General features: G+C 44.3%; 1 protein-coding gene across 2 annotated transcripts; it reads right to left on the bottom strand.

The window, feature by feature from the left end:
• Window positions 1–1,140: 1,140 nt before the first annotated feature.
• On the bottom strand, window positions 1,141–25,900 carry GTF3C2 (general transcription factor IIIC subunit 2). 2 transcript variants are annotated; one of them, XM_038561070.1, is made up of 19 exons: window positions 25,876–25,900; window positions 15,306–15,576; window positions 14,816–15,137; window positions 13,966–14,251; window positions 11,555–11,649; window positions 11,059–11,136; window positions 10,847–10,945; window positions 9,140–9,367; window positions 8,869–8,980; window positions 8,563–8,671; window positions 7,450–7,475; window positions 7,146–7,275; window positions 4,472–4,616; window positions 4,205–4,366; window positions 3,920–4,007; window positions 3,383–3,511; window positions 2,800–2,949; window positions 2,542–2,649; window positions 1,141–2,257 (listed from the first exon to the last, which is right to left on the bottom strand). In XM_038561070.1, exons 2-19 carry the CDS (start codon window positions 15,550–15,552, stop codon window positions 2,039–2,041), a joined length of 2,733 nt encoding a protein of 910 aa, XP_038416998.1. In that variant the 5' UTR covers window positions 15,553–15,576; window positions 25,876–25,900; the 3' UTR covers window positions 1,141–2,038. The 2 variants fall into 2 exon arrangements, with proteins under 2 accessions (XP_038416998.1, XP_038416997.1); XM_038561069.1 differs by lacking the exon at window positions 25,876–25,900 and adding an exon at window positions 25,386–25,662.
• Window positions 25,901–26,609: the final 709 nt, after the last annotated feature.

The following is a 26,609-nucleotide window of genomic DNA, read 5'->3' on the forward strand; positions in this document are numbered from 1 at the left end:
AATGACAAGATCCCTGGCAGAGTTGTCAGGCTGGCAGCCTTTGCTTAACTTACCCTGGGAACCCACACTTCAGGAAGCAGCTACACCTGTCTTTCAGGTTCTCTACCTGGCTAGTGCTAGCGCCCATTTACTCAATTCCTATGTGATTACCACAGGGAGAATCCTGTTACAGGTACTGGAGAAACACAATGAGGAAGCAAAGTAATACGATGTCACAGACATTTAACCAAAGGCTCCTATATGCAAAACACTGTGCCAGGAGTGAATTTACACTAGTAAATGTAATAGGAGACCAAATGTGGTAGGTTGGAAAGCTGTTCTCTGCAGTCAGTCTACGTTCAAATCCCAGCAACCACTGCTTAGTAAAGGGACCTTATTCAGACTACTCAAACTCAGAATCTTATCTTTACAAGTAAAATGCGGCAATATCTACTTCATAATTAACTAACACGTGCAAAATACCTGAAATCGATCCAGTGTTTAATAAACACTCATTTGTCCTTTTTCTTCCTTCCCTCTTGAGAATACATGAGGGAGAATTTTTACTAGAGAAATCTGGGAAGCTCCATAGTAAAAGGTGAAATTTGAGCTGGGACCTTGAAGGATGAATGGGACTTATATGGATATGACTGGGGGGAGGGGAGGAACGACAGTATGAGCAAAGGCACAAAGGATGAGAACATGAATCCATATAGTATAAAATGGATACATTGGGAGGGAAGGCTTAAGTAGAATGGCCTTTAGAGAAAAGGGTTTATAGTAGACAGAGAGCAAGGGCTGAAAGCATTCTCTGGATACACAGAAGAGGCAGAAACGCGGTTTGCAGATTATTTGGCCAACCCATCTACAGACAGAGCCAGTGGGTTTTGTTCCAGGTAGGCACTAGTGTCCACTCCCTTCAGTTGCAGCTGGCTGCATATTTTTATTTCCTGAGGTCATCTGACTACTTCCCCCAAACTTGATTGTACTCCCATATATTCTAAGACTATGGTTTGCCTACTTCTCATTGCTGGAGTCTGACTTTGCTTATAAGGCAATATTACAGTCCCTAGGAGTCTGCAGCTTTCCACAAGGACTCTAACAAGAAGAGATATAACAATACATACAGTACTTGAGTTTTAAACACCTCCTATACAGAGATTTCAAATAAAGCAGCTAGACATGTTTAATAAGTCAATAATGTGACAATATCATGAAGGATCAAAAATCATGACGTGTAAATAATGGTTATAGTAACTGAAGATATTTAATCTAGAGAAGAAAAGACTTGGGAAACACATGATAGCTATTTTTAAATATACTTAAAAGGGCAATCACAGGGAAAAATGACTAGATTTCCTATTACCCATGGTGAAATTTATAGAAGTATACTCTGACTTGATATAAAGGAAGATTTTTTTTAAAATATGACTGCCTAGGAGTGTTCAAGTAGGGTCAGATGACCAGTGATTGGGAATATTTCATAAGCAGGAGTGAGTAGGATCTGAGCCACTGTTCTACTGGTAGGGTGTTTGTGGTGTTCCTCAGTTAAAGTACTACAAGCAGCTTCAGTCCAATAAATGACTATCACCCCTCCTGGGCCTGTGTGTTGGTTACTTGAGAAGGCAGTAATACTGGATCCTGGAATATAGTCACACAGGACCCTTCATGCGGATACCCTTTTGTGTTCTCCAAACACCCACTCACGTGTGGTCTCAAAAACACCCAGTACCTTTACTTAGCTTTACGCACTTCACAATATGCTCAATATGAGCAATTTGACTCCCAAGCCTAGGTCAGGCCTGAGTGTTACTCATGAGCCATAGTTTTAGGCTGAGGAGCCTTGAGAGTTTGTGGAGGGATAGCCCCCCTGCCCGCAGGGGGCTGTGATGACAGAAGTCTGTAGGAGAGGTATCTAAGGAGTCCTGGCAAGGCTGGTCTAAAGATCCAGGTCTGGCAGCATCACTATCCATGAGGACCCCAGTTCCTATGGCTCTGTACATGGGGGGGCCATTTGTTCCTGGCAGACTTCATTCCAGAGGTCCTGTGTGGACCACGACTAGGGACCGGGCAGAAGGCGATGGCTAGTTGGAGGGAAGCCAGGCCCTTTAATAGGGGAGGACGGCTGGAACATAGCACTAAAGTGGGCTCGACTTTCAAGCTGCATACGGTGGCCCAGTGGTGAGGTGAGTCCACGGACAAAATGGATCCGAACCAGCCCTGACTGTCCCCCAGATACCAGCCATCCATAAGAATCCAGGTTGGGACTGAATCGGACCTGCAAAGAGAACAGAAAACAAGAGATATTCACCGTTGATGCTTTTGGGTAGTCCTACCTGTAAGGGGGGATAAAAAGGGCGACAGTCTAAAAGGACAGGACCATGATGGGGTGAGAGAGGTAGAAATCACGTAGGTCTGTCATGTTCTGCAGGATGCAGAGCCAGAGCTGTCTTTCTTACTTAGCGGTCTCTGCTGCCTTTTCATCCCTCACTTCATTGATTGTAGGTCTAGAGTTGGGAGGAAATGCGAGTGAAGGGTGAAGATGAGAGACAAGGTTTTTACCTTGTGAATTGCCTCGAGCTGCAGCCTGTCCAAGCAGAGCTGTGAATGCCCCTCTCCTTCCTGCATGCGCAGCATTGGCTCCCTGTGGAGCAGATCATGGAAGGAACTCTAGGGAGAGAAGGATAATAGAAGAGAGAAAGCCAGCAGCTTCTTAGTCTTGCATCTTGGTGCTGCAACTCCTTACAATGCCCTACTATACCAGGACTAAAGTCTTCTGCTTTTTAAAATGCCACACCCATTCTCCTGGCCTCAATTTACCAAATCTGTGTCTTGAAAGAGCAAGTAGTGATGGTTGACAGTTTCAGCATAAGTTCGAGCCTTAGGAGGGTTGGGGGCCTCAGATGAAGCAGAATGATCTCGACCTTCAGGGCTGTCCTGATATGGCATCAGATCTGCTTTATATATAGGCTAGAAAGGAGACCATGAGATTAGGTCCTATAATACTGGAGACAGAATAAAAGAGAAAATTGATGGGGCGCATGGGTGACTTAGTTGGTTAAGCGTCTGACTCTTGATCTCAGCTCAGGTCTTGATCTCAGGGTTGTGAGTTCAAGCCCTGTGTTGGGCTCCACACTGGACATGGTTTAAAAAAAAGAGAGAAATTGGTTTTGGGCAGGAAAGACTTAAAAGATGGAAGAAGGTAATATGTTTAAACAAATGTACAGATGCACTATGATAGGGAAGATTATGTACAATTCTGTGCTAAGACTTCAAGGGATAATATCAGGTCTGGGAGAACTCATCCAAATTTGTACCTACTACTTCATAGTTCTAATTTAGGAGGTCATGTGGATTAGGACCCAACAGATGGTGCTATACCATTAAATATTCATATACGTACGAATCTTCGCTCTACAGGTCGCTTGACATTTATTGGGTTCAGTGCCATATCAGGCAATATAGCTGCAATGAGCTCCCCAGATATATCTCCTGCGGCTATTGTCCCAAGCCAGTCGGATCCTGAAAGACTCTAATAAGAAGAGACAGATTTCTTTCATTCACTCATATTGTTTCAGTTCTGTGAACTGGTAACAACTCCACAGTCTGAAGTGGGAAATACATACAGAAACAAAAATGAGTTTATTGGGTGGTGGGATGGGGTAGGTGGGTGATGGGCATTGAGGAGGGCATGGGATAGGATGAGCACTGGGTGTTATATATAACTGATGAATCACTGACCTCTACCTCTGAAACCAACAATACATTATATGTTAATTAATTGAATTTAAATTTTTAAAAATGAGTTTACCATAACCTTTATCCCTGATGATACAGTTACCATACATCTATCCCTTCTATCCCCTATTGCTGCCTCTTCCTGACCCCCAGTAGCTGAGTAAGGGAATCGTTTTCCTGTGTAATGAAGACAGGGGCTCACCCAGACAGTGCCTTTTCGAGGAGCAGTGAAATAGGCCTTGAAACCAAGGTAACCAGCATCAATATAATGAATTCCACAGAGTCCGTAACTATAAGAGAAAGACAAAATAAAACTTTCCTTTTTCCAAGATTGGATTCATTTCCCTTCCCCCATTCCCTCCAGAACTCCAACTACCTCAATGAAACAGCTTTCAACCCTCCTCTCCCCACAACAGTCTAGCACATTTTGCCCCCCCAACCCTTAGGGTCTGTCCCCAGAGCTCCTCTTGTGCGCATCCTGCCGTACGAGGCATAGCAGTTGTCCTGGGCCACAGTAACACCATTGTAGGGTAGGAGCCAGGCCAGCTCTGTACTCAAGAAGCGCTTGATAGAGTTTATGGGTTCATAAGGTCGTCGAAGATCCCAGAATTTGATTTTGCGGTCGCTCCCCGCAGAGACAAGGAAATGACTGTGCAAAGAGGGGAGAGGAGGGAGAAGATCAAATCTGATCAGGTCTGGGAGCACCAGCCTTTTCAGGCTTCACCTCCCACCCCACAGCTCTGCTGTCCTGTACCTGTTAGCTTTGCACCACTGAAGTGTACGCACAGCCTGGTCATGGGCTAGGAAACACTGAAAGGGGTAGAGTTTCAAGGAGCCGTCAGAGAGCCGGATCCGCTGCAGGGGTGAATTAGTGGGAAGGTTCCAAAAAACCACCATGCCTGAGGTAGGGACAGAATGTGTAGGTATTAAAGGCCAGTTCTCTCTTCTTTGCTGTAATGTCTTTCTCGGGCTCCTAGGACCTTTGTCTTTTCCCCTCAGAGGTGACCCCCTTATGAAAGGATGTAGGGATCATAATTAGCTAGCCAACATTCCCTCTGTGATATTTCAGCTCCAACTCTTATCGACAAAAAATAGCTTAGTCTGGGACTTGCAGTTGAAAGACAGAATGAATACACCCAGTAGCCTCTATTCCCTACTAAACAGAAACAAAGGGATTTTTATTTTTGGTTTTTTAAAAGATTTTTATTTATTTATTCATGAGACACAGAGACAGAGAGACAGAACGCAGGCAGAGGGAGAAGCAGGCTCCATGCAGGGAGCCTGACGTGGGACTCAATCCCGGGATTCCAGGATCACGCCCTGGGCAGAAGGCAGGCGCTAAACCACTGAGCCACCTACGGATCCCCAACAAAGGGATTTTTAAAAAGCAAAAACCCACTAGGACAAGGGTTGGCAAACTACAGCCCTTAGGCCAAATACAGCCTGCTGTCTGCTTTGGTAAATAAAGTCTGACTGGAACAGTCACTCGTTCGTTTACCTAATGTATGGCTGCCTTCATTTCTCAATGGCAGAGTTGAGTAGTTCCAACAATGGTCAAACAGCCCACAACACATAAAATATTCACTATCTGGACCTTTTAGAGAAACATCTGCCAACTCTGCTCTAAGACAAAAGAGAACAGGCAAGGAGCCAAAAGCAACAAGATGTAGAGAAACAGAAATCAAAAGAACAAAGAGAAACAAACTCTGCTGACTCTAAAACAGGCTGCTCCTGGCCAGGCTAGCAGAGGAGGGAATCAAAAACATAACTTTGATAAAAGTAAAAGACAAATTAAAGAAAAATAAGAATTTAATAAACAATAGCTGAGGAAACTGTAGCTAAAAACTCAGGAAATGTAGCACCTCTGAAACTTTCTTGGAAAAACTTATTGGCAGCGACCTCCAGCTGAGCCAGATCAGTCATGTAGCAACAAGGATGGACTCAGAGGGGCAGACTGATGGACATGGGTGATAATTTCAATACAGAAATCTAACTCGGGGATTTTTAAGACAGCAAAACAGCATCAAGACTGATGAACTCTGATGACATAGGATCATCACACCAAAAGAAACACACTTAAAAGACAGAGAGGGACAGGAAGCATGAGCATGCTAATTTCCTGACCTTCTGGGATGAGACTGATGAGGTCTAACCATGAAATTGTTCCCTGAGGACTCCAACTACCGAATATTCTTATTTATGATCCTTTTCTCTCTCCCCTTTTAAACCTTAAGAGTATCTTTAAGGAACTAACGTCTGTGGTGAAGGAACATTTATGTGGAGCTTAGCCCATCTCTCGGTTTCAATCTTTTTCTTTTATAAAATTAAAGTGTAATTAAATTTCATACATTTTCATTTAAAATGGCTTATACAGGGGCACCTGGCTGGCTCAGTTGATGAAGCACGTGACTCCTGACTTTGTGGTTGTGAGTTTGAGCCCCATGTTGGGTGTGGAGATTAAAAATGAAATCTTAAAAAAAAAAAAAAAAGAAAAAGAAATCTTTAAAATAGCTTATATGGTATGATCCCATCGTTAGAATTCTCTCTTAACATCTGATCTTTTAATCTTTTATATGCATAGAAAACTCCATAAAAAGGATGTTCTTTTATGCTTTTTTTCTTTAAAGATTGTATTTATATTTTTAACTTTATTTATTTACTTTTTAAAGATTTTATTTATTTATTCATGAGAGACAGAAACAGAGAGAGAGAGAGAGAGAGGCAGAGACACAGGCAGGAGAAGCAGGCTCCATGCAGGGGAGCCCAACGTGGGACTCGATCATGGGTCTCCAGGATCAGGCCCTGGGCACTAAAATGCTGAGCCACCCGGGCTGTCCGTATTTATTTATTTGTGAGAGAGCAAGTGAGAGCATGATCTCGGGGGAGGGGAGAGGCAGAGGGAGAAGCAGACTCCCACTGAGTAGGGAGCCCAACACGGGGCTCAATCCCATGGCCCCAAGATCATGATCTGAGCCACAGGCAGATGCTTACTTAACCTACTGAGCCTACCCAGGTGCCCTTGTTCATCTATTCTCAATTATGTTTTTCTGAGTAGAAAACTTCTAGTGACCCTTCTTTCTAAATTTTAAAAAAAGATTTTATTTATTTATTTGAGAAACAGGGAGAGAGTGAGCAAGAGAGAGACCAGGAGTGGAGTGAGGGGCAGAGGGAGAAGCAGTCTCCCCATTGAGCAGGGAGACTGATGTGGGACTAGATTCCAGGACCCCAGTATCATGACCCAAGCCAAAGGCAGACATCCAACCGAATGAGCCATCCAGATGCCCCAGACTTTTTCTTTGTTTTTTTTTTTTTACATTGCTTAAACATAATGCCCAACACTGAACCAAAAAGGAAACAACCAAAAAACAAGCATACATAAAGTTTAAAGAGCAATAGACCCTTATGCTCTCTTTGTTCTTTTTTTTTACCATTATAGTAGCCAGCAGCCAGGTGGTGGTGGGGCCGGGTGGGCATCCAGGCCAGGCTAAGGCACTGACCGCACTCAGAGGGGTCCGAAGCTTGCATAGACCCCACCTGAAGGGTTGCCACACATTGTACCTGCAGGAATAGAATAGTCAGGACTAGGGTTATGGATACCTACCATTTGCAACAAAGGCTCAAATCAGTGTTTAATCCAGCAGGGAGGAGAGGCAGAAAGACACTCACTGTGGAATCGGTAAAGAAGGCTCAAGAAGATGGAGCCTTGGCTAAGGTAGCAGGTTGCTCACTCACCTTATAGATGGCAGGCTTCATTGCTTCTGTGAGAGAAGGAAAGCATTAACTGATGCTCTGGGAACAGAGGACTGAAATCCTGCCTTGCTCTTAGATCACACCCCAGATCTGAGAATGACCTTCCCTGACACCCATCTCTCCTCCAACACATTGATGAATCTACCTCTATCAGCCCCCATCTTCTTTTCTCCCCCACTGTTGTACATGAGCATATCCCTCCCCCTATCAGAATGGCTAACTGCTCTACTCCACTCTCTTTCCAAGTTCTCTCACCTTTTCTAGAATCTTGCTCATTTGGTTATCTTTCCTTTTTCCTGAATGATCCACTTTCTCTCTCCCTACTGGGTCATTCTCATATTCAGACATAAACATGCACTACAGCCTTCTAACTAAATGAAACACACAAACAAAACCCTTCCTTTAAACCTTGTTCACCTCCAGCACCACCCTCATCTATGTTTTCCCCTTCACAGCCAAACTACTTGAAAGAAGTGTCTATGCATCTGTCTTCACTTCCTTACTGCCTATTCCCTCCTCAGCCCACTCCTCCACCAGACCACCAAATATGGGATTTCTCAGGGCTCAAACCTGGGTACCCTTTTCTTTAAATACTCAGTACAGTTGAAAAACAAATAGGAGCTGCCTTTCACTAACCCTTCCTCTTCTTGCTCAACTTCAGCTCTCCAGTCTTTCCCTCTATTCCCAATTAAAAGATTGTTTATGTGCACTGTGTTTATGTATACATAGCAGTGAGGGCAGGAGAGGTCAAGTAAAGGACTGGAGGCAGGAGAAGAGCAGGAGAAGAGAGTGGCAGGGAAGATCAGCCTTAGCAGCTCTTTACACAGCCAACCAGCCGTGGTAGCAGGAGGAGAGGGCCTGCAAGCACCCAGCAGGGAAAGGCAGGGAAAGGAGAGTGGCTGAAAGAGCCCAGTGACAAAACTGTAGCATAGAGCACACCTTGCAGGCTGCTAAAGAAAAAGGTCAAGGACAATAGGTGTGAAGTCAGAGTAGATGGGGTGCTGAGTGAGGCTCTGTCCTAGAGGTGGGGGGACTTTAGGGGAGACAGGCCCTGCTACAGCAGCACCACGTCCCCCTGCCCACTGTGCTACTTACCTGGGGGCTGCTGAGCCAGCAGGGCCTCTGGATGGGGCAGACTGAACAGCAGCACCTTCCCGTCTGAGCAGGCAAGAGCCAAGAGGCCCAACCTGGGCAGGAGAGGAGCCTAGAGGGAAGACCAGATCTGTGCTGAGGCTTGCTGCCTTTAGGGCCTCTCAGAAAACTTTTAAGGTTTTAGTCCCTGGAAATGCCATAGAGTTGCTGGGAAAACTCCATCCTCCGTGTCAACTCTGGGAACTCATAGGGTCTGGTCTCTCTGTTCTGATTGAGTCCTAGGGCATCCCACAAACAACAGGGAGGTACCTTCCGGGGGGTGCCTGGAAGTTCCCATGCTCCACTGGGGCAGAATTTGAGGTCCCAGATGCAGCCGTGGTCACAAGCGATCCCATAGACAAAGTGAGCCCTGTTGCCAGGACTGAGGAGAGAAAGCACAAGGGGAGAATGGGCCTGGGGCCGCCAGCCTGTGCTCCACCCCATCTCAATCCAAGCCAAGTCCCCCCAGCGCCCCTGCCCAGCCCCATCCTTCTCTTCTCCTCAACCACCCTCCTATGGCAGCATCCCAGCCCCACCTCACCAGCTTTCTTGCTGCAAGGTCCCAAGGCCCCAGACTTGGAGCAGCCCAGGACCCGAGTGAAGCTGGCTCAGTGGGTGTGTCTCATTCATGTCAGGACTGGAGAAAAGAGCCACATACTGCGAAGCTGCTGCCCCCTCTGGCACTGGACACCAGTCCAGAGCCCAGAGGGGTCCCCCTGTGAAGAAGGACACATCCCAGCGTTCTGGGTGTGCTGTGATCGAGCTAAATCTAGAGAAAAGTCAAAGATGGGATGAAGAAAGGGATTAACAAAACATAATAAGGACTTAAGTAGGTGAAAGGATAAATTAACATCCAAACAATGGAATATTATTTGACACTAATCAGAAAGGAGTTCTCAAGCCGTAAAAAGGCATGGAAGAACCCTAAATGCATATTACCAAGTGAAAGAAGCCCACCCGAAAAGACTATACACTGTATGATCCCAGCAATGTAACATTTTGGAAAAGGCAAAACTCTAAAGACAATCAAAAGATCTGTGACAGCGACAATAAGAGCAGAGGGCAGGATGAGTGGTTAGAACACAGAGGATTTTTAGGGCAGTAAAACTACTCTGTATGACACCATAGTGACAAAGATAGCTCATTATACATTTGTCCAAACCCACAGAATGTACAACATCAAGAGTGAAACCTAGTGTAAATTATGGACGAGTGAGGACATGTCAGTATAGGTTCATCAACTGTAACAGATGTACCATCTGGTGGGGGATACTGATAACCAGGGAGCTGTGTATGTGGAGTGGGGGACAGGGGTATATGGGAGATCTCTGTATCTTCCTCTCAGTTTTGCTATGAACCTAAAACTGCTCCAAAAAAATGAAGTCTTTAAAAAAGAGAAACAGGGATGCCTGGTGGCTCAGTGATTGAGCACCTGCCTTCAGTCCAGAGCTTGATCCTGGAGTGCCAGGATTGAGTCCTACATCGGGCTCCCTGCATGGAGCCCGTTTCTCCCTCTGCCTGTGTCTCTGCCTCTCTCTCTGTGTCTCTCATGAATAAATAATATCTTTAAAAAAATAAAAAAACAGTAATGAAGACAGAATGGTAGTTCCACCCTGGAGCTGGTATGAACTGGCTTAAGCCAGGGCCAGAAAAGCAAGAATGGTCTACAGGTGAGAATTTGTATCTTCCTCCTTTCCTTCCAAAGCCTGTCTAGCTCTAGTTTACCTTCAAAGCTGATAGGCTGTGTGTTCTGGTTTACTACAGTGTTCTCTCCAGGGCCAGCCTGTCTGGATCTATCTGAGTACATGTGAACTGGTAAAATGGTCTGGCACTCCATCTCCCTCGCTTCCCTCAGTCTGAGCAGTGATAAGCACTGCAAATTAGAAAGGGGGTGACCAAAAAAAAAAAAAAAGAAAGAAAGGGGGTGACCAGATCTAGCCAGGACTCCTGTGTTAGTCCAACTGGAACAGCATCAGGGGAAGAATGGAGCCAATTTGTCATCCCTTTCAGATTTTTATCTATTCATGAGAGACACAGAGAGAGAGAGAGGCAGAGACATAGGCAGAGGGAGAAGCAAGCTGCCCTCGGGGAGCCCAATGTGGGACTCAATCCTAGAACCCCAGGTCATGCTCTGAGCCAAAGGCAGACACTCAACCACTGAGCCACCCAGGCATTCCGGTCATCCCTTTCAATACTCATTTTTCCTATTTCTATCTCCCAGAATCAGAAACAGATATGCAATCTTCACCTGTTTATTCGGTAGAGTGTGCCATCTTCAGGAATTCCTTCACGTTGGACAGAGAATAGTGGAGACTTCTCCTCCTGGGGCAGGTAGGGAGCCGCCTCACTGGGGATGGAGGTGGGAACAGTGTGAATTTTGGAAGTTTCACTCATCCTAGGATTCCCTCCCCGTCTGCAGTGGTGTCACCCCCTAAGCTTTAGAATGTCTCTTTAACTTACAGTTCAGATAGCAAGTGCCACTTCCAGGCCAGGGGAATCCATTCTGCAAACTCCCAGTATGAATGCTTCTGTTCTCGGCTAGAGGAACAGAAGAAGCATTAATGAAGGAGAAGAGAGGTTCTAGAGCAACGCTGTTCAGTAAACCTTTCTGCAGTGATGGAAGTGATTTATGATCTGTGTTGTCTGATAGATACACTAGCTGCATGCTGCAAGTAGCTACTGGGCACTTGAAATGTGGCTAGTGGAACTGAGAAACTGGACTTTTAATTTTAATTAATTTTACATTACATTTAAATGGCCATACACAGCTAGTAGCTAACATGTTGGACAGCACAGCTCTGGAGCTCTTACCTTCACAGCAGTGCCTTTTAGTTATGAATATCTTCAGTGTCCTGCCCTGGGAGTACTTCCCCTCTTTCCCATGGCCCTCCTTCTAAATGGTCCTTTACACGCTGCCACCACCCTCTCATCCCCAGCCCCCTTCCTCAAGTCTCACAGGTCCTTGGTGAGATGGAGGCACTTCCAAACAGGAGCCATGATGTGATTTGGTAAGCCATTGGGAGACATTCCCCGGCAGTGTGGCTTCTGCTTCTGAGGAGCAAATGAAAAAAAGTGTAAGGGAGGCAATTTTATAGATTAGAGAAAGTCCCCAGAAGGCAGCTTTCCCAGCTTTTACTTTTCTTGGCACTGCTTCCTCTCTAGCCTCTGACTTATCAGCACCTTAAAAGATTGATGTTTCTACCTTTCCCACTCCTCCATAAAAACTGCCAAATACTTAACTGCAAAGCCTGTTAAGTATTTTCTATTCACCTTCCTTGGCATTCAGTTCAAAGGACTTGCATTTGCTTCCTGAAACTCCTGCCTCATGGGATAATATCTCCTTATTCTTCCTGCTTCTGTGATATTCCCCCATAGGCACTCCCTTCTCCAACAGGTTGGGGTGATGATGGAATTACCCAGAGTCTCTCTGTCTTCTCTTCAACCCTCTGAGATACATGTACTCTGGATACTCTCATCCCATGTCCATGGCTTTGATTACCATCATTATGCCTGATTATCAAGTTGACATCTTAGTAAATGTAAACTTTACCCAGTTTCAGCTTTTCTATAAATTCTAGACTTTTTTTTTAAAAATTTTTATTTATTTATGATAGTCACAGAGAGAGAGAGAGAGAGAGAGAGAGAGAGAGGCAGAGACACAGGCAGAGGGAGAAGCAGGCTCCATGCACCGGGAGCCCGATGTGGGATTCGATCCCAGGTCTCCAGGATCGCGCCCTGCGCCAAAGGCAGGTGCCAAACCGCTGCGCCACCCAGGGATCCCAAATTCTAGACTTTTACAGTGTGGTGCCAACCCATATTATAGAGCCTAAAGCAAAAGAAAAATCAGTAATACAGTTCCTGTATTTATTTAAAACTTTGATATTTTGTTCATCATAAATTTGTTGTATTATTTTTTAAGACTTTGAGAGAGAGACAGAGAGAGACAGAGAACACGAGCCAGGGGAGGGGCAGAAGGAGGAGAAGCAGACTCCTCACTGAACAGGGAGCTCAATGCAGGGTTCAATCCCAGGGCCCTGAGATCATGACCTGAGCTGAAGGCAGACACTTAACCAACTGAGCCATCCAGGTGCTCTGCATTATTTTTATTTTTTTTTTAAATGCTGCATCAAAATCTTTATCTTGATTCCCAAAGAATTTGGTGCTCCCTTAAATGTTGCGCTTGAGACAAGGAAAGCACTGGTCTCATGCACATGACTGGCCACCAGACATCTCCAGTAGGATGGCTCATGGCACACAGGCACCTCCAACTTAGCATGTCAGAAAGTAAGCCCATCACCTCCCATGCTCACTTTAACTACCCCCCCATTCCTCTGTTCTGAAGTCCAGTACTTGAGAGTACCATCTAAGCTAGAAACTCCTACTCCTGCCTTTCCAGCAACTGCCAAGTGCTGTTAATTATCTTAAATGTCTCTTGCACCTAACTCCCCACTTTCACTTTGCTTCACAGCCTGACTCAGGCCTTCCCTACCACTATCTGGATAACTGAAGCTGTCTTCTGACTGTCCACTGCAGACCAACTTATTGTGTCCTATCTGACTTTTCTACTTAAAAACCTTTGCAGGGAGGAGAGGCAGAGGGAAGGAGAGAGAACCTCAAGCAGGCTCCATGCCCAGCATGGAGCCTGAGGTGGACCTCGATCTCACAACTCTGAGATCATGACCTGAGCCAAAATCAATAGTCAGATGATGCTTAACTGGACTGCGCCACCTAGGTGCCCCATCAACTGTACATTTTTAAATGGCAAAATTTATGTTATGTATATTTTACCATAATTCAACAAATACCTATGTTGGTCCTACCAGTCTTTGTCCTACTATCCTCTCGATTTTAATCCCCCCACTGCTCCCCCACCGCCACCCCTTCTTCTGCTGGTCCCACAGGGCACTTCTATACCTTTGGAAATTTGCTGAGAGCTCTCAATAGCCCTCCCCTGGGAATTCCTGGGAAAACAAATCTCTGGCAAACTTCTATTCTCCTTTCAACACCTAGCCCTACCATCACTTCTCCGGTGAAGCCCAAGTAGTTCACTGCCCTCCTTTACATGCCAAAACCATTTTGTTCCTTCCCAGTGAAGCCCTTATTACATGGTGGACTCTGTGAGGCAGAAGGCTCTCTTAGTCACATGTATTTCCTAGTGCAGAGTAGATGCTCAATATCTGAATGAGTAACCTCATGTACTTACATCCCCAGTCCCAACTCGTTCAACTGTTTTTTGAGGGTGTCCCTTTCTTCTTTTACCTATTTTAGCCATCAGTTACAAGACCAAAGCTTTCCACTGGGGAACCTTGCAGACCCCCCCTAACAAGCCCCCTATTTCCCATTCACTTTCTTGTTCACTCAGATTACCGCTGAAGTAGATCCTCGTGGGGTGCTTTGCGGCACTACAGGCTCGGGGTCAGATGAGCTCTCGCTTGGGGCCTCACTTTCATCTCCATCTTCAGCCTCGACCTGGAGAACAAAGTCTTCATCCCGTGCAGTATCATCCTCCTCTTCGCCACCTTGACAGGCTGCCTGCTGCCGGGTTTTCTTCGGTTTGGCAGGGCTGCTCACCTTGGGGCTCTCAGGACAGGACACTGGAGCAGGTAGTGCTGTTGAGAGCTCTTCAGCCAGTTCCTGAAGGTACAGAAGCGCCCTGCAGGACAGGGCAGAGTCAGAGCCACATTCACAAACACTTAACTGAGAGCCCACCTTTCCAGACACTTGGCTGATTCTAATCTCCCTGGGTCCTCCCAGTGACCCAGCGAAGCAGCTACTAATTTCCCTTTCCCTTTTGATAAAGAACCAGAAATCTAGGGAAGTTAATGGAGTTGGCCAAGACAGGACTCAGATTATGTATGTGGAATCTGAACCCAGGTTGGCCAACTCCAAGTCCAAGGCACTTTCACGCTACCAGTCAGAGATCAGTAAGAGCCCAGGGAAGAATAGAAGGGCACATAGAGACCAATATATACTGGACAGGAAAATTGCAACAAAGACCTGGAGGAAACTGAAAATGTGAGAGGATATAAGGCACAGAGGACAATCTCCTAGAAAGACAAACTCAGCAACAGATAACTAAGTTGCTGTGGTAAGAGCTAGAAGATGGCTCAAGTCCCCAGAACCCTCCCACTTACCTGACGCCTCGTCACAGCCTTTGAACTCTCCAACATCTGCCCCCCTCAACCCCCTCCACTGAGCTGCACCCCACAATCCTTACACTTGGGCAGCCCTTCGACGGGGTCGTTCTCCAGGAGGGGTCTCAAAGTCCTCAGGGGGCCTCTTTGGAGGTGGAGATTCTGGATGTTCTAGGTCTTTGGACAACTTCAGTAGTAGCAGCTCTGCCTTGGACCTTCGACCTCGTTTCTTAGGCATGGGGGTAGACAGAGGGTTGGATTGATCTAAGAGACCAGGAACCAGAGGGGCTGATGGAGGATTAGGTTGTTGGGGCCTTTTGGGGCCTTTCCGTGTGCTACCACCTCTCTTCCGGCCAGGCTTTGAGGCCCTCGGCTTTGAGACCTTTGACATCTCTGAAGAAAGATCTGTAGAGAAGAAGAATATGGGTCTATGAGATGGGACCAGATCTCAAACCTCTTTGGAATAGATTATACCATACCCAGCTTGATAAGATCCTATGGTTTCACCCTGTTTTCTTTCATCTTAATGTAAAAATGGGGAGATAAAAAGAGGAAGGGACAAGGTACACATACCTTGCTGTTCAAGTCTGGAGAGGCTTTCTTGTTCTTGAGGGAGCCTTCTCTCATCAAGGGAATCCTCAAATCCAGTCAAAGGTGTAGGTAAAGACATCTCTATGGAAGCTTCAGCACTAGTTGTTTCTGAAGAGGCCTTGACATCAAGCTGGTTTAGCACCTCTTGTCCAGGAGAGTCTACCACAGTCATGTTCCCCACGGGGCCGGCCTCCCCCAGGGCAACACAGCCGACCCCGTAGGTATCCATCAGCACCCCCTAAAATGGCTGCCCCTGCAGAGAGACATACACATAAGTAGAAGCAAAAGCTATTTGCACTGGCTCAGATTTTCTACTTTCCTATCTTTTCTCCTCTCATCTCACCCGCTGCCCAGCTCCCAACCAGAAACCCAAGCTCCTTGATCATTCATTCATTTAACAATAATTACTAAACATCTTCTATGTTAGGCACTATTCTAAGAACTGGTAATTTGACAATAAACAAAACAGACAAAGTCCCTGCCCTCATGGAGTTTGCACACTAGAAGAGCTAGCAATAAACAGATAATAAGAAAGCTACCATTTATTTATTAAATGCTTACTAAGTACTAAGCATTATATTCTTCAGCCAATTTAATTTAAAGCTCTTAAGATTTCTTGTAAGACTAATGCAGTGAATGAGCCATTATGCAACCTCTTTCCCTAAAAACCCAATGATATGAATCACCCTCTTCCCCTCAAAAAATAAAAAAAGAGAGAAAAAAATCTTCCCCGAATTCTTAAACTTCCTAGGAGTAGACTACAAAGAATAGATGCCAGATATATAAAATTTAGACCGAAATGAAGGAGGATACCTAGAGCTAACACCCATCTTTGTGAATACTAGTCAAGGAAAATATTTATTTAATAAGAGTTTTCTAGTGCCCTGCCGTTAATCTTTCACCTGAATAGGGGAGGTAGATGGCTATGAGATAATTAAAGAACATCCTACTACATTAAGAGACCTTTCCCACATTGAAGAATGAACTAAAAAACTGTCACGAACCTTCATTTTTATTTTTTAATTTACTTGAGAGAGACAGAGACAGGACACGAGTACATGCACACAAGTGGGGAGGGGCAGAGGGAAAGTCTCAAGCATACTCTCGCTGAGTGCAAACCCCAAAGCAGAGCCCAAATCGGGGCCAATTCCACCACCCTGAGATCATTACCTAAGCCAAAACCATGAGTCAGTCGTTTAACCAACTGAGTCACCCAGGAGCCCCCCTTCATTTTTTTTCAAACCCAGAAAATCATTGTACAACCATGAGCCAAAGTAAACTGACAGAGATAAACAGAAACGCTGATCACCAAACCAAAAAGCTGAGCAACACGCAACCCTGCAAAGGCCCAGTTTTTGGCCAGAATAACCTGCCTGTCTATGACAAAGAAGGAGAAAATACTCAAATCCCAGGAGAGAATCCCCTATAGGTCTGTATATGTCTTAAGGATAAATAACTCATTAGCCTTGGTGGTAAAGTGTGTTAATACAGATACCATAAGAAATATAATATAAGGGTGCCTGGGTGGCTCAGTCAGTAAACATCTGCCTTTGGCTCAGGTCATGATCCCAGAGTCCTGGGATCAAGCCGCACATCAAACTCCCTGCTCAGCAAGGAGTCTGCTTTTCCTTCTCCTTCTGCCTGACACTCCCCCTGCTTGTGTTCTCTCTCTGTGTCAAATAAATAAATAAATAAACAAACAAACAAATAAATAAATAAAATCTTTTAAGAGAGAGAGAGAGAGATCATACAAATTAAACTTCCCAACTATCTCTCCTAAAGAAGCTATAATCTAAATATATTATAAACTGTAACAACAGCTCAATCCTCTAACTCAGGTACAAAGGAACATTGTGCTAAAGACACACTGTTAGAATGCCAAAGTAACTAGAGGTCAATGAGAATCTACCTACCTTGTTCTTTGGTAAATAGCAAGCCCTGAGAGAACTACTCCATTCAGAATCAGTAACAAACAAAACGGATCCACCTGAAATCTATGCATAGACACTACAAAAAGAAAAAAAATGAAACAAACAACAAAAAAAGATGAAATGTATTCTGTCAAAGCCTCCAGAAAACAGAAGAAAATCTGCAACAAAAACTTCTATACTTTCAAAAAAAAAAAAAAAAAAAAAACCCTCAAATCCAAAGATACCGTGGAATCTAGGAAATAAGAGATCAAAGAAAACAAAGTGAAAAGGGAGCAGTCATAAGGAAAGAAACTGAATAAACAAAATCATCATGAAATGAAATGAAAACTAGAGGAGAGGCAAATGTTGAAACTCTGCTGCTGAAAAGAGGTAAAAGTGGTTAGTGAGATGATGTGGATGGAAAAGAAGGAGGGAGCCAACATATGAATAATTGATGATCCCAATGAAGAGAGATGAAAAATGAGAACAGAAGTGTTAAAGTGTTAAAAAACAAAAGGAGAAAATTTCCTGAAATAAAAAAATACTTTCCTGAAATAAAGGAAGACCCCAGTCTAAAAGGGAAGCAAAAATCAATAAAGAATCACCAAGACCAAGAAATACCCAAGTGAAGACACTAAATTTCTCCAACAAAAAAGAAAAATAAAAATCAAGTCATCCTCAGAGTTTTCAGAAACATATGATGCCAGAAGCTAAAAACACTAAGAGGGTCAAGAGAATTTTTTTTTTTTTAAGATTTTATTTATTGATTTGAGAGAGAGAGAGAGAGAACCAGTGGGGGAGAGGCAGAGGGATAAGTAGACTTCCCACTGAATGCATAGCCTGATGTGGGGCTCCCAGGACCCGAGATCATGACCTGAGGCAAAATTAGCCACTTAACCAACTGAGCCACCCAGGGACCCCAAGAAAATTCTTCATTTAACTGAGACATCATTCACATAAAGGCAACAGGATAATATTCTCAATATGCAAGTTTCTAGGAATTAAAAAACTTACATACCCTTAGTTTAAAAAATCCCCTTGAAGACCTACTTTAGCCAAGTAAAGATAAATCAATATGAAAAACTTCCTAATGGAGAAGCTGTAGTATAAAGACTGGCAGTATACATTTAGTCCAGTGATACATGACCTGAATTTACACACCTGTGGTAACTACCACTATAAAATAGATTGTAATTTAAAATTTTGAAAGTCAAAATTTTTACATTTTGCAATGTAAAAAGTGCTATTATTCTGACTGTAGTAGATGAAGACAAAGAAGTATCCTGATTTTGCTTGTAAGGTTGATAAATGGAAAAATAAAGGTTTATTAATACCATTTAATTAAACATTAAAAGCAGTCTACTATATTGCTTCCAAAATACCTAGCAGCCATAGGAACCAGAAGGAATTGCTTTAAAGGCTACAAAGTAAGAGACTGAAAATAAAAGAAACACAAAGAAAAGAAAAAAACCTACAAAGATGACAAAAGATAAAGATATAGAACAACAACCAAAGATCAACTCATCCACTAAAACTATAGGCTTTGAAAGAGATGCCTAAAACAAAGGAACTCAAAGAGCTGAAAGTCAAAAGACACATAAAAAATATACAGGGCAAATGTAGACAAAGAAAAGAGTTTTGTTGGTAATAGCAAAGTTGAATTCAGGGGATAAAGTACAAAAAGGGACAAAAAGGGAATACTTTATAATAAATAAAATTTCAAATTATATAAAAGATAAATGTCATGAACTGTTAGATAGCAAATGACATAGCATCAAAATAAGGCAAAATCTTCAGGAAATCCAAGAACTGTTTTTTTAAGATTTTATTTTATTTTATTAATTAATATTAATTAATTAATTAATTTATGAGAGACACAGAGAGAGAGAGGCAGAGACACAGGCAGAGGGAGAAGCAGGCTCTATGCAGGGAGCCCGACGTGGAACTTGATCCTGGGTCTCTAGGATCAGGCCCTGGGCTGAAGGCGGCACTAAATCGCTGGGCCACCCGGGCTGCCCTAAGATTTTATTTTTATTTATTCATGAGAGACACCGAGATAGAGGCAGAGACACAGGCAGAGGGAGAAGCAGGCTTCCCACAGGGACCTCAATGTGGGATTCAATCCTCGGACCCTGGGATTGAGTCCCACATCATGATCTGAACTGAAGGCAGATGCTAAACCACTGAACCACCCAAGTGTCCCCCAAGAACCACTTCTTTTAACCACTAACATCACATAGATAAGGACCAAGAAGACATGAATGATTATTTTAAATCTTTTTTTTTTTTTAATTTTTATTTATTTATGATAGTCACACACAGAGAGAGAGAGAGAGGCAGAGACACAGGCAGAGGGAGAAGCAGGCTCCATGCCCCAGGAGCCCGACGTGGGATTCGATCCCGGGTCTCCAGGATTGCGCCCTGGGCTGAAGGCAGGCGCTAAACCGCTGCGCCACCCAGGGATCCCGAATGATTATTTTATAATCATAATAAATAATTATCGAGGTTCAGTTGCATAGAATAGAATCCTCTCTAGACCAGCTAAAAGGGACTTATTATATAGGGTATTACGCATGGTTCACATAAGTGGTTCCTAAAGTGTGGTCCTGGCAGCATCAGCATCACTTGGAAATTTGTTAAAATGCAAATTTTCAGTCCTATCACAGATCTACTGAATCTGAACTCTAGGGTGAGGCCAGCACTTTGTGTTCTCAAAACCCTTTAGATTATTTGGATGGATGCACATGCAAGCTTGAGAACTACACATGCACATGCAGGATCACTGCGACGGGGGTGGGGGTGGGGGACAGTTTAGGAACAAGTGCTTGTCAAAATGGGAAATTGTCTGGCAGCTGCTGGTTCAAGAACAGGGCTTCTCCTCCTACACTATGATGTGGAGGCCCCTGCGACAGCTGATGGTTCCAGGAACTGCCTCTGCATTGATCAGAAAGTGACCTGACTAAACAGGGAAGACCCTTCTCTGGTTCCCAGATCCAGAATCATACCTCTGTCACAATCTGTACCAGCAAAATGTATGGTCTCCTGGCCTGCCTCCTATCTAAACTTGGTCCAAATTTGAGTTCTCCAAAAGCATATTTGATTGGCAAGACCTAAATTATATTTAGAATCTTGGATGGAAAAAAAATTCCAGGAATTGAAATTTCTAGCTTTCTAGGCTCTCAAATGGAGCTTTGTCCTTCACTCACATCCCACTACCCCATGGTAGAAAGTGGGATCAATGTCTTGTCAATTCCTCTCCACCGTGTGCATATAAGTTGCCAGAGCGCTAGCAATTACACATTCTCTCTAATCAGTCCCTATGCTCCCTTTCCTCCAACATCTGATCCCCTGGTTCTCAGCAGATGATTTTGCCTCTGATTTCTAAAACAAAACCCAAAGCCATTAGGTGGGACATACTTCAATGTCTGGTCAAGTAGCCTAACATTCCCTGCATCTGAACCCCTCAGCTACTTCCAATTGTGTTCTAGCTCTATTCCCCCACCTTCTAAGGGCACTGAAATTATTTAACCTTTTCCTTTACATTGGCTATTTCCTAACTGCATTTAAATGTCTCTAATTCTCATCTTAACGGACATACAACAATCCTTCAACCCATATTCTTCCTGCCTCTCAGTCAAACTTTTAATGAGTTGTCTGCCCTTGATGTTTTAATTTCCCTACTTCATTTAGACTAGGATATTGCCCTCCAACTCATCAAAGAAACTAAAGTCATCAATAATTGCTGTGTCAACTAATGCAATGGATGCTTCTGAGTCTCGTTTAACTTGATCTCTCAGCAGCACCCACACTACAGACCACACCTTTCTTGAAACATTTTTTCTTGAGAAGAAATTCAAGTGCAATAAAGTTTCAGATTTTGGCAAAATTTCCTCAGTCTTTTACAGCTGTCTTACACCTATTTGGCAGCTTCTTTGTTTCTTTGCAAATGTACTTCTTTTTTCTTTCCAAGCTTTCAACTTACTTTGCTTTCTTTTCTTTTTGAGGATTGTTTTTTTTTTTATTTAAAAACAATTTTTTTAAAGAATTTATTTATTTATTCATGAGAGACACAGAGAGAGAGCAGAGACACAGGCAGAGGGGAAGTAGGCTCCATGCAGGAAGCCTGATGCAGGACTTGATCCGGGGACCCAGGGATCATACCCTGAGCCTGAGCCGAAGGCAGACAGATGCCCAAACACCGAGCCACCCAGGCATCCCTTTGAGGATTGTTTTTATAAAAATTTTAGTTGACACAAAATACTTGTAAACACACATAGAATATAGCAAATAGCAATAAAGCACCTGTTTATCTGCCACATTTCAACTGAGCTTTAATAGCAACAACTCTTTCATACTCAATTTCTTTAGGATTTAAATAAATATATATATATATATTATGACATAAAAAATGTTGAGAACCAACACAAATGACTCTTAGCAGGCATTAAACTCAACCAGTGGGAATAGAATGAGCAGGCCTATTGGAGAAAAGTCTATAGGCTTCAAGCATTCAGTGTGCATGGGCATCTGTCTGTATGCTTCACAGAGGAAACAGAGAACGGTTAACACAGGAAGCTAGTTAAATAGGTATCAATTAAGAGAACTTCTACGTATATCTTAAAGATTTTCCACATCAGTACACTTACATATATCTCATTCTTCTTGGTTACTATCCAGTGTTCCATAGAATTATAGTTCATTTGGATATTCTCCATTTGATGGACAACTGAATCACAACACTATTACAAACAATACTGCTATAAATATTTTAGTAGAGAACTCTCCATTAATGAGAAATTATTTTCTGGACTAATGATCTGACATGGAATTATCATTAGTGGTAGAAGGATATACACATTTCAAAATTTAATAGATACTGCAAACAGCTCACCAAAACAAAAAACAATTATAATCCCACTATAACCATTTATCAGTACTCATTTTACCACACCCTTGCCAATCTTTAATTTTTGCCAGTCTGATGAAGGAATGCTTTCTTATTTTATTTTTTTGGATTATCCTGATGATTGAGGTTAGCAACTTCTTTTTATCTTTTGTGTGTGTACACACACTCAAGTATGTATTTTTTTTTTTTTAAGATTTGAGAAAGAGAGACCGCAATCAGGAGGGGGAGAGGGAGAGAGAATCTCAAGCCAACTCCTTGCTCAATGTGGAGCCCCACACAGGGCTTGATCTCACTACATTCAGATCAGCACCTGAGCTGAAACCAAGAGTCTGTCACTTAACCAACTGTGCCACTCAGGTGCCCTGGACATCTGTATCTTTTTATAATTGCCCATACAAATGATTTGCCCTCACATCTATAGGACAAATCAATGTTTTCTCTATTGATCTGTGGAGTTGTTATTTATGTCGCAAAAACTTTGTTTCTACCTTTTTTTTTTTTTTTTTTAAAAGAGGGCAGCCCTGGTGGCTCAGCGGTTTAGCGCCACCTTCAGCCTGGGGTGTGGTCCTGGAGACCCGGGATCGAGTCCCACATTGGGTTCCCTGCATGGAGCCTGCTTCTCTCTCTCTCTCTCATGAATAAATAAAATCCTAAAAAAAAAAAAAAAAAAAAAAAAACCAGGGGGGATGCCTGGGGGGCTCAGTGGTTGAGCATCTGCCTTTCACTCAGGGAGTGATCCTGGAGTCCCGGGATCGAGTGTCAAGTTCCGCATGGGGCTCCCTGCATGAAACCTGCTTCTCCCTCTGTCTCTCATGAATAAATAAAATCTTAAAAAAAAAAAGAAAAAAGAGTTCAACATTTAACCGACTGAGCCACCCAGATGACTTTGTTTCTACCTTTTTTTTTTTTTTGAAGACTTTTTATTTATTTATTCATGAGAGACAGAGAGAGGCAGAGACACAGGCAGAGGGAGAAACAGGCTCCTTGTGTGGAGCCCGATGTGGAGCTCCATCCCAGGATCCCCAGGGATCACAACCTGAGCCAAAGGCAGAAGCTTAACCACTGAGCCTCCCAAGTGCCCCTGTTTCTTTTTTTTTTTCTTTTTTTTTTTTAGTTATTTATGATAGTCACAGAGAGAGAGAGAGAGGGGGGCAGAGACACAGGCAGAGGGAGAAGCAGGCTCCATGCACTGGGAGGCGGACGTGGGATCCCTCCCTGTTTCTTTTTTAAAAACTTTGTTTATGACATTTCTTGCTAAACTGAAATTTTACTTTCCAAGTTAAATTCCTCAATCTTTTCCCTTATAAATTGTTTTGGTTCTTTTTTTTTGGGGGGGGGGGGTCTTAAAAAGACATTTCCTACCCTGCTGATATATACATACCCTATTTTATTTTCTTCTAATACTTTTTCTAGTTTTGAATCTTAAATGTAGCTCTTTAGTCCATGTGGAATTCTTTTTTTTTTTTTTTAAGATTTTATTTATTTATTCATGAGAAAAACAGAGAGGGAGAGGCAGAGACACAGGCAGAGGGAGAAGCAGGTTCCATGCAGGGAGACGTGGGACTCGACCTGGGTCTCCCAAGATCACGCCCTGGGCTGAAGGGGTCACTAAACCGCTGAGCCACCAGGGCTGCCCAGTCCATGTGGAATTCTAAGAGATATGAGTATTTACTTACTTCATCTTTACCTCACTTGAAAATTTCATATGACTTGCCTGATTCACTACTGAATCCAGAATCTGGTACATATTAAGTGCAATAATTAAACTTTGTTGATTTAATGACTAACTTCTCAAGCTGCAAAAAATCCGTTGAAGGATTCACTTCTCCAGAAGGCAGTAGCGGAGTATGGTGGTTAATTTCCTTTTATGATTTCACAATGCAAACTCTAGACTCAAGTAAAGAAAGGATGTTTTAATAAATCTGTGCTAGAATTTATAAAAGTTTACGTTTGCACCTCAACTTGTTTGGAATACTGCTTCAAGGCTGCCAGGATCTCCCTAGTTAAGGAAAATAGTTAACACAGTTCCTCAAGTATGGAATTACTTTAAACACACTGTTTGGTCTAATACACTGTTTCCCAAAGTGTTCCTATGGTACAGCTGGTGGTACGTACGACGATTTTAGTGATACAAAAATGAACGATTTTATTAGACCTTTTATATTTTAACTTTAACTTTTATTTTAACTCTAGCCCTTGGGGCGCCTGGGTGGCTCAGCCTGAGTCTCGATTTCTTCTCAGGTTGGGATCTCAGGGTCGTGAGACCGAGCTCAGGAATCCGGCTCCCCGCTGGGCTTGGAGCCAGTTTAAGATTCCCTCCTCCCCGGCCCATCCCCCACCCCCTCCGCGCGCGCGCTCTCTCAAAACAAAACAAAAGCCAAAAAAACTCTAGCCCGTGAAACCCATGGTTCCATCTATCTTGCTTAGATTGAGATTAAGGCACTTAAACTTGAAAACAAACCAGTTTAAAGAAAACTACTAAGAAAATAATAGCACATTAGATAAGAAGGGATGGCAAAAAGTATTCAAACAACAGGAAAGGCCGAAGTTTAACAATACGCCGCTAGGGCGAAGAGGCTTCGCCGTACACTACACTTCTCTAACAAAGTGAGTTAGTACGGGTGGGGCTGAAGTCGCCACCTCTGCCTGCCCCAGTAGACAGCCAACTTGCCGCGGGATAAAAGTACTAGAAGGGAAACATAACTGGCCCTTGGCTGCGCCAATGGGGTTGCAGCGCGCGGGGCACAACCCCGGGGTTAGAGGAGCCTCACGGAGGAAGTGGCTGGGACACAGCAGGATGAGGAGACTAACCCGCTACCCCTCCAGCAGGGACCGCCGGCCCTTCCTCCGTAATGGGCGTGGGGGCAGCTTCCACCACTAGTCTGTGCTGAGCTGGGAGCGAGCCCTGAGTTTTCTGAGGCTCAGGACTACGGAGGTTCGCGGAGTCCGAGAGATGCAATGTAAGCAGCGCCGCGGCCCGGACACAGGATGCCGTGCTACCCGCACAGCATCGAGGAAGAAGGCAAGAGCCGTGGTTAGGAGGGATGAGGGATGTCCGGTTGCACTACAGGGAAGGAGGCGGGGAGTGTGATGGTTTCTGTAGCAGTGCGGGGACTGGAGGTCGCGATGCTGTGCAGAGAGGGAACAGCGGAGCCAAGAGCTAGTTCCCAATATCTTAGTGCTATGGGAAAAGGAGGAGGAGGAGTAATCGTGGGGCCCCCGCACACCCCGCTGCGGTACACTCACCCTCACCAAAGTCCTTCCGGAAGTCCAAGTTCGAAGATGGCGCCGTCTATCTAGTCGCGGTTTTATGACGAAATCTGGTAGCTACTCTTTATTGACCCCTCCCCCCCACTCCTCTACCCGTGCCTCCAGTGCACAAGGTAAACACGTGAGCGTGGTGGAGACTTTGTGCCCGAAGACGTTTTCTCAGACTATGTATTCCATAATGCAGTGCGGCGAGAGTCCCGCGCCCTTTCGAGCGAGCGAGGCTCCCGGCCTTTAGCCGCGCCGGGGACGCTGCGTGGCCTTCTGGGAATTGCAGTGTCAAGAAAGCAAGATTGACGCCTGCGCGGTGACGGTCGCTGCGCCCCGCGGGTTCCCACGGGGCCTGTACGCGAGCCTCGAGTTTGCGGCGCGCCCAGGCCTTGCCGCCGCTCCCGAGCGCTGAAGCCTACCTAATGGTCAAGATTACCAGCCGTGTAGCAGGCAGGGCCGGGCTGGACTGAGTAACTACCTCGGCACGGTCAGAGTGGAGAACTCAGACCGAGAGGCGGAGGGAGGATAGCTTGGGCCTCCACCGAGGGCAGCCATTCATGAAGTCCTGGATGGGTGCTCCAAAGACCAAAAGGGGCCTGGGGAAAGGACAGAGGGAAACCACTAGGAAAGCCTGGCGTGGGCACGCTCGCTGCACTCTTCTGAGTACAAGCCAGGCTTGGCCCGTGGCCTTGTTTCGGCACAGGCCTTCCCCGCTCCCTCCCTGAGAGATGGGATGCCAGTGAACAAAGAAAGAACGTAACAAATCTCTGCCCTTTCCGGAGACATTTAAAGTCATATAAGTTTTACAGGTCTCAGCATACTAACTAGAAGAGTTCAAGATGTATAAATAGGGACAGGAAAGACTGGAGTAAACCAGTCTTTGTCTTCCCCAAGAATTCCCCCCCCTATTAAATTCCTTTAGTTACACAAAACATTTGAGAAAAACGTGGGAGGAGCTAGCTAAGACTTTAAAAAAAAAAAAAAAAAGCCTGAGTTAAGGGACTCACCCCAACTGCCTTAGCGAATTTAGGCTGTGCCTAACTTAGGCTGTGCCTAACTTAGGTTGTGCCGGGGCTTAGGACCAGCTTTGTGAGAACACAAAATTGGGTGCGGCTCAGGCAGCAGTTCCCCTAATCCGTACTATCTTAAATACTTGTCTGATGGGACAGCTCTAGGAAATGTCTCTCCACTCCTGTTGCCTCAGATCAGGCC

Source organism: Canis lupus, chromosome 17 (genome assembly GCF_011100685.1).
Source record: "Canis lupus familiaris isolate Mischka breed German Shepherd chromosome 17, alternate assembly UU_Cfam_GSD_1.0, whole genome shotgun sequence".
Taxonomy (NCBI): domain Eukaryota; kingdom Metazoa; phylum Chordata; class Mammalia; order Carnivora; family Canidae; genus Canis; species Canis lupus.

What these genes read in the sequence shown, in the direction of transcription:
- GTF3C2 (XM_038561070.1), bottom strand. Translation starts at nt 15,552, where the DNA reads ATGGATACCTACGGGGTCGGCTGTGTTGCCCTGGGGGAGGCCGGCCCC. An exon ending in GGCTGCTGGCTACTATAATG is followed by an intron (nt 4,617 to 7,145) that starts GTAAAAAAAAAG and finishes TCCCTACCTCAG; the next exon opens with GCATGGTGGTTTTTTGGAAC. An exon ending in CTCGAAAAGGCACTGTCTGG is followed by an intron (nt 3,512 to 3,919) that starts GTGAGCCCCTGT and finishes TCTTCTTATTAG; the next exon opens with AGTCTTTCAGGATCCGACTG.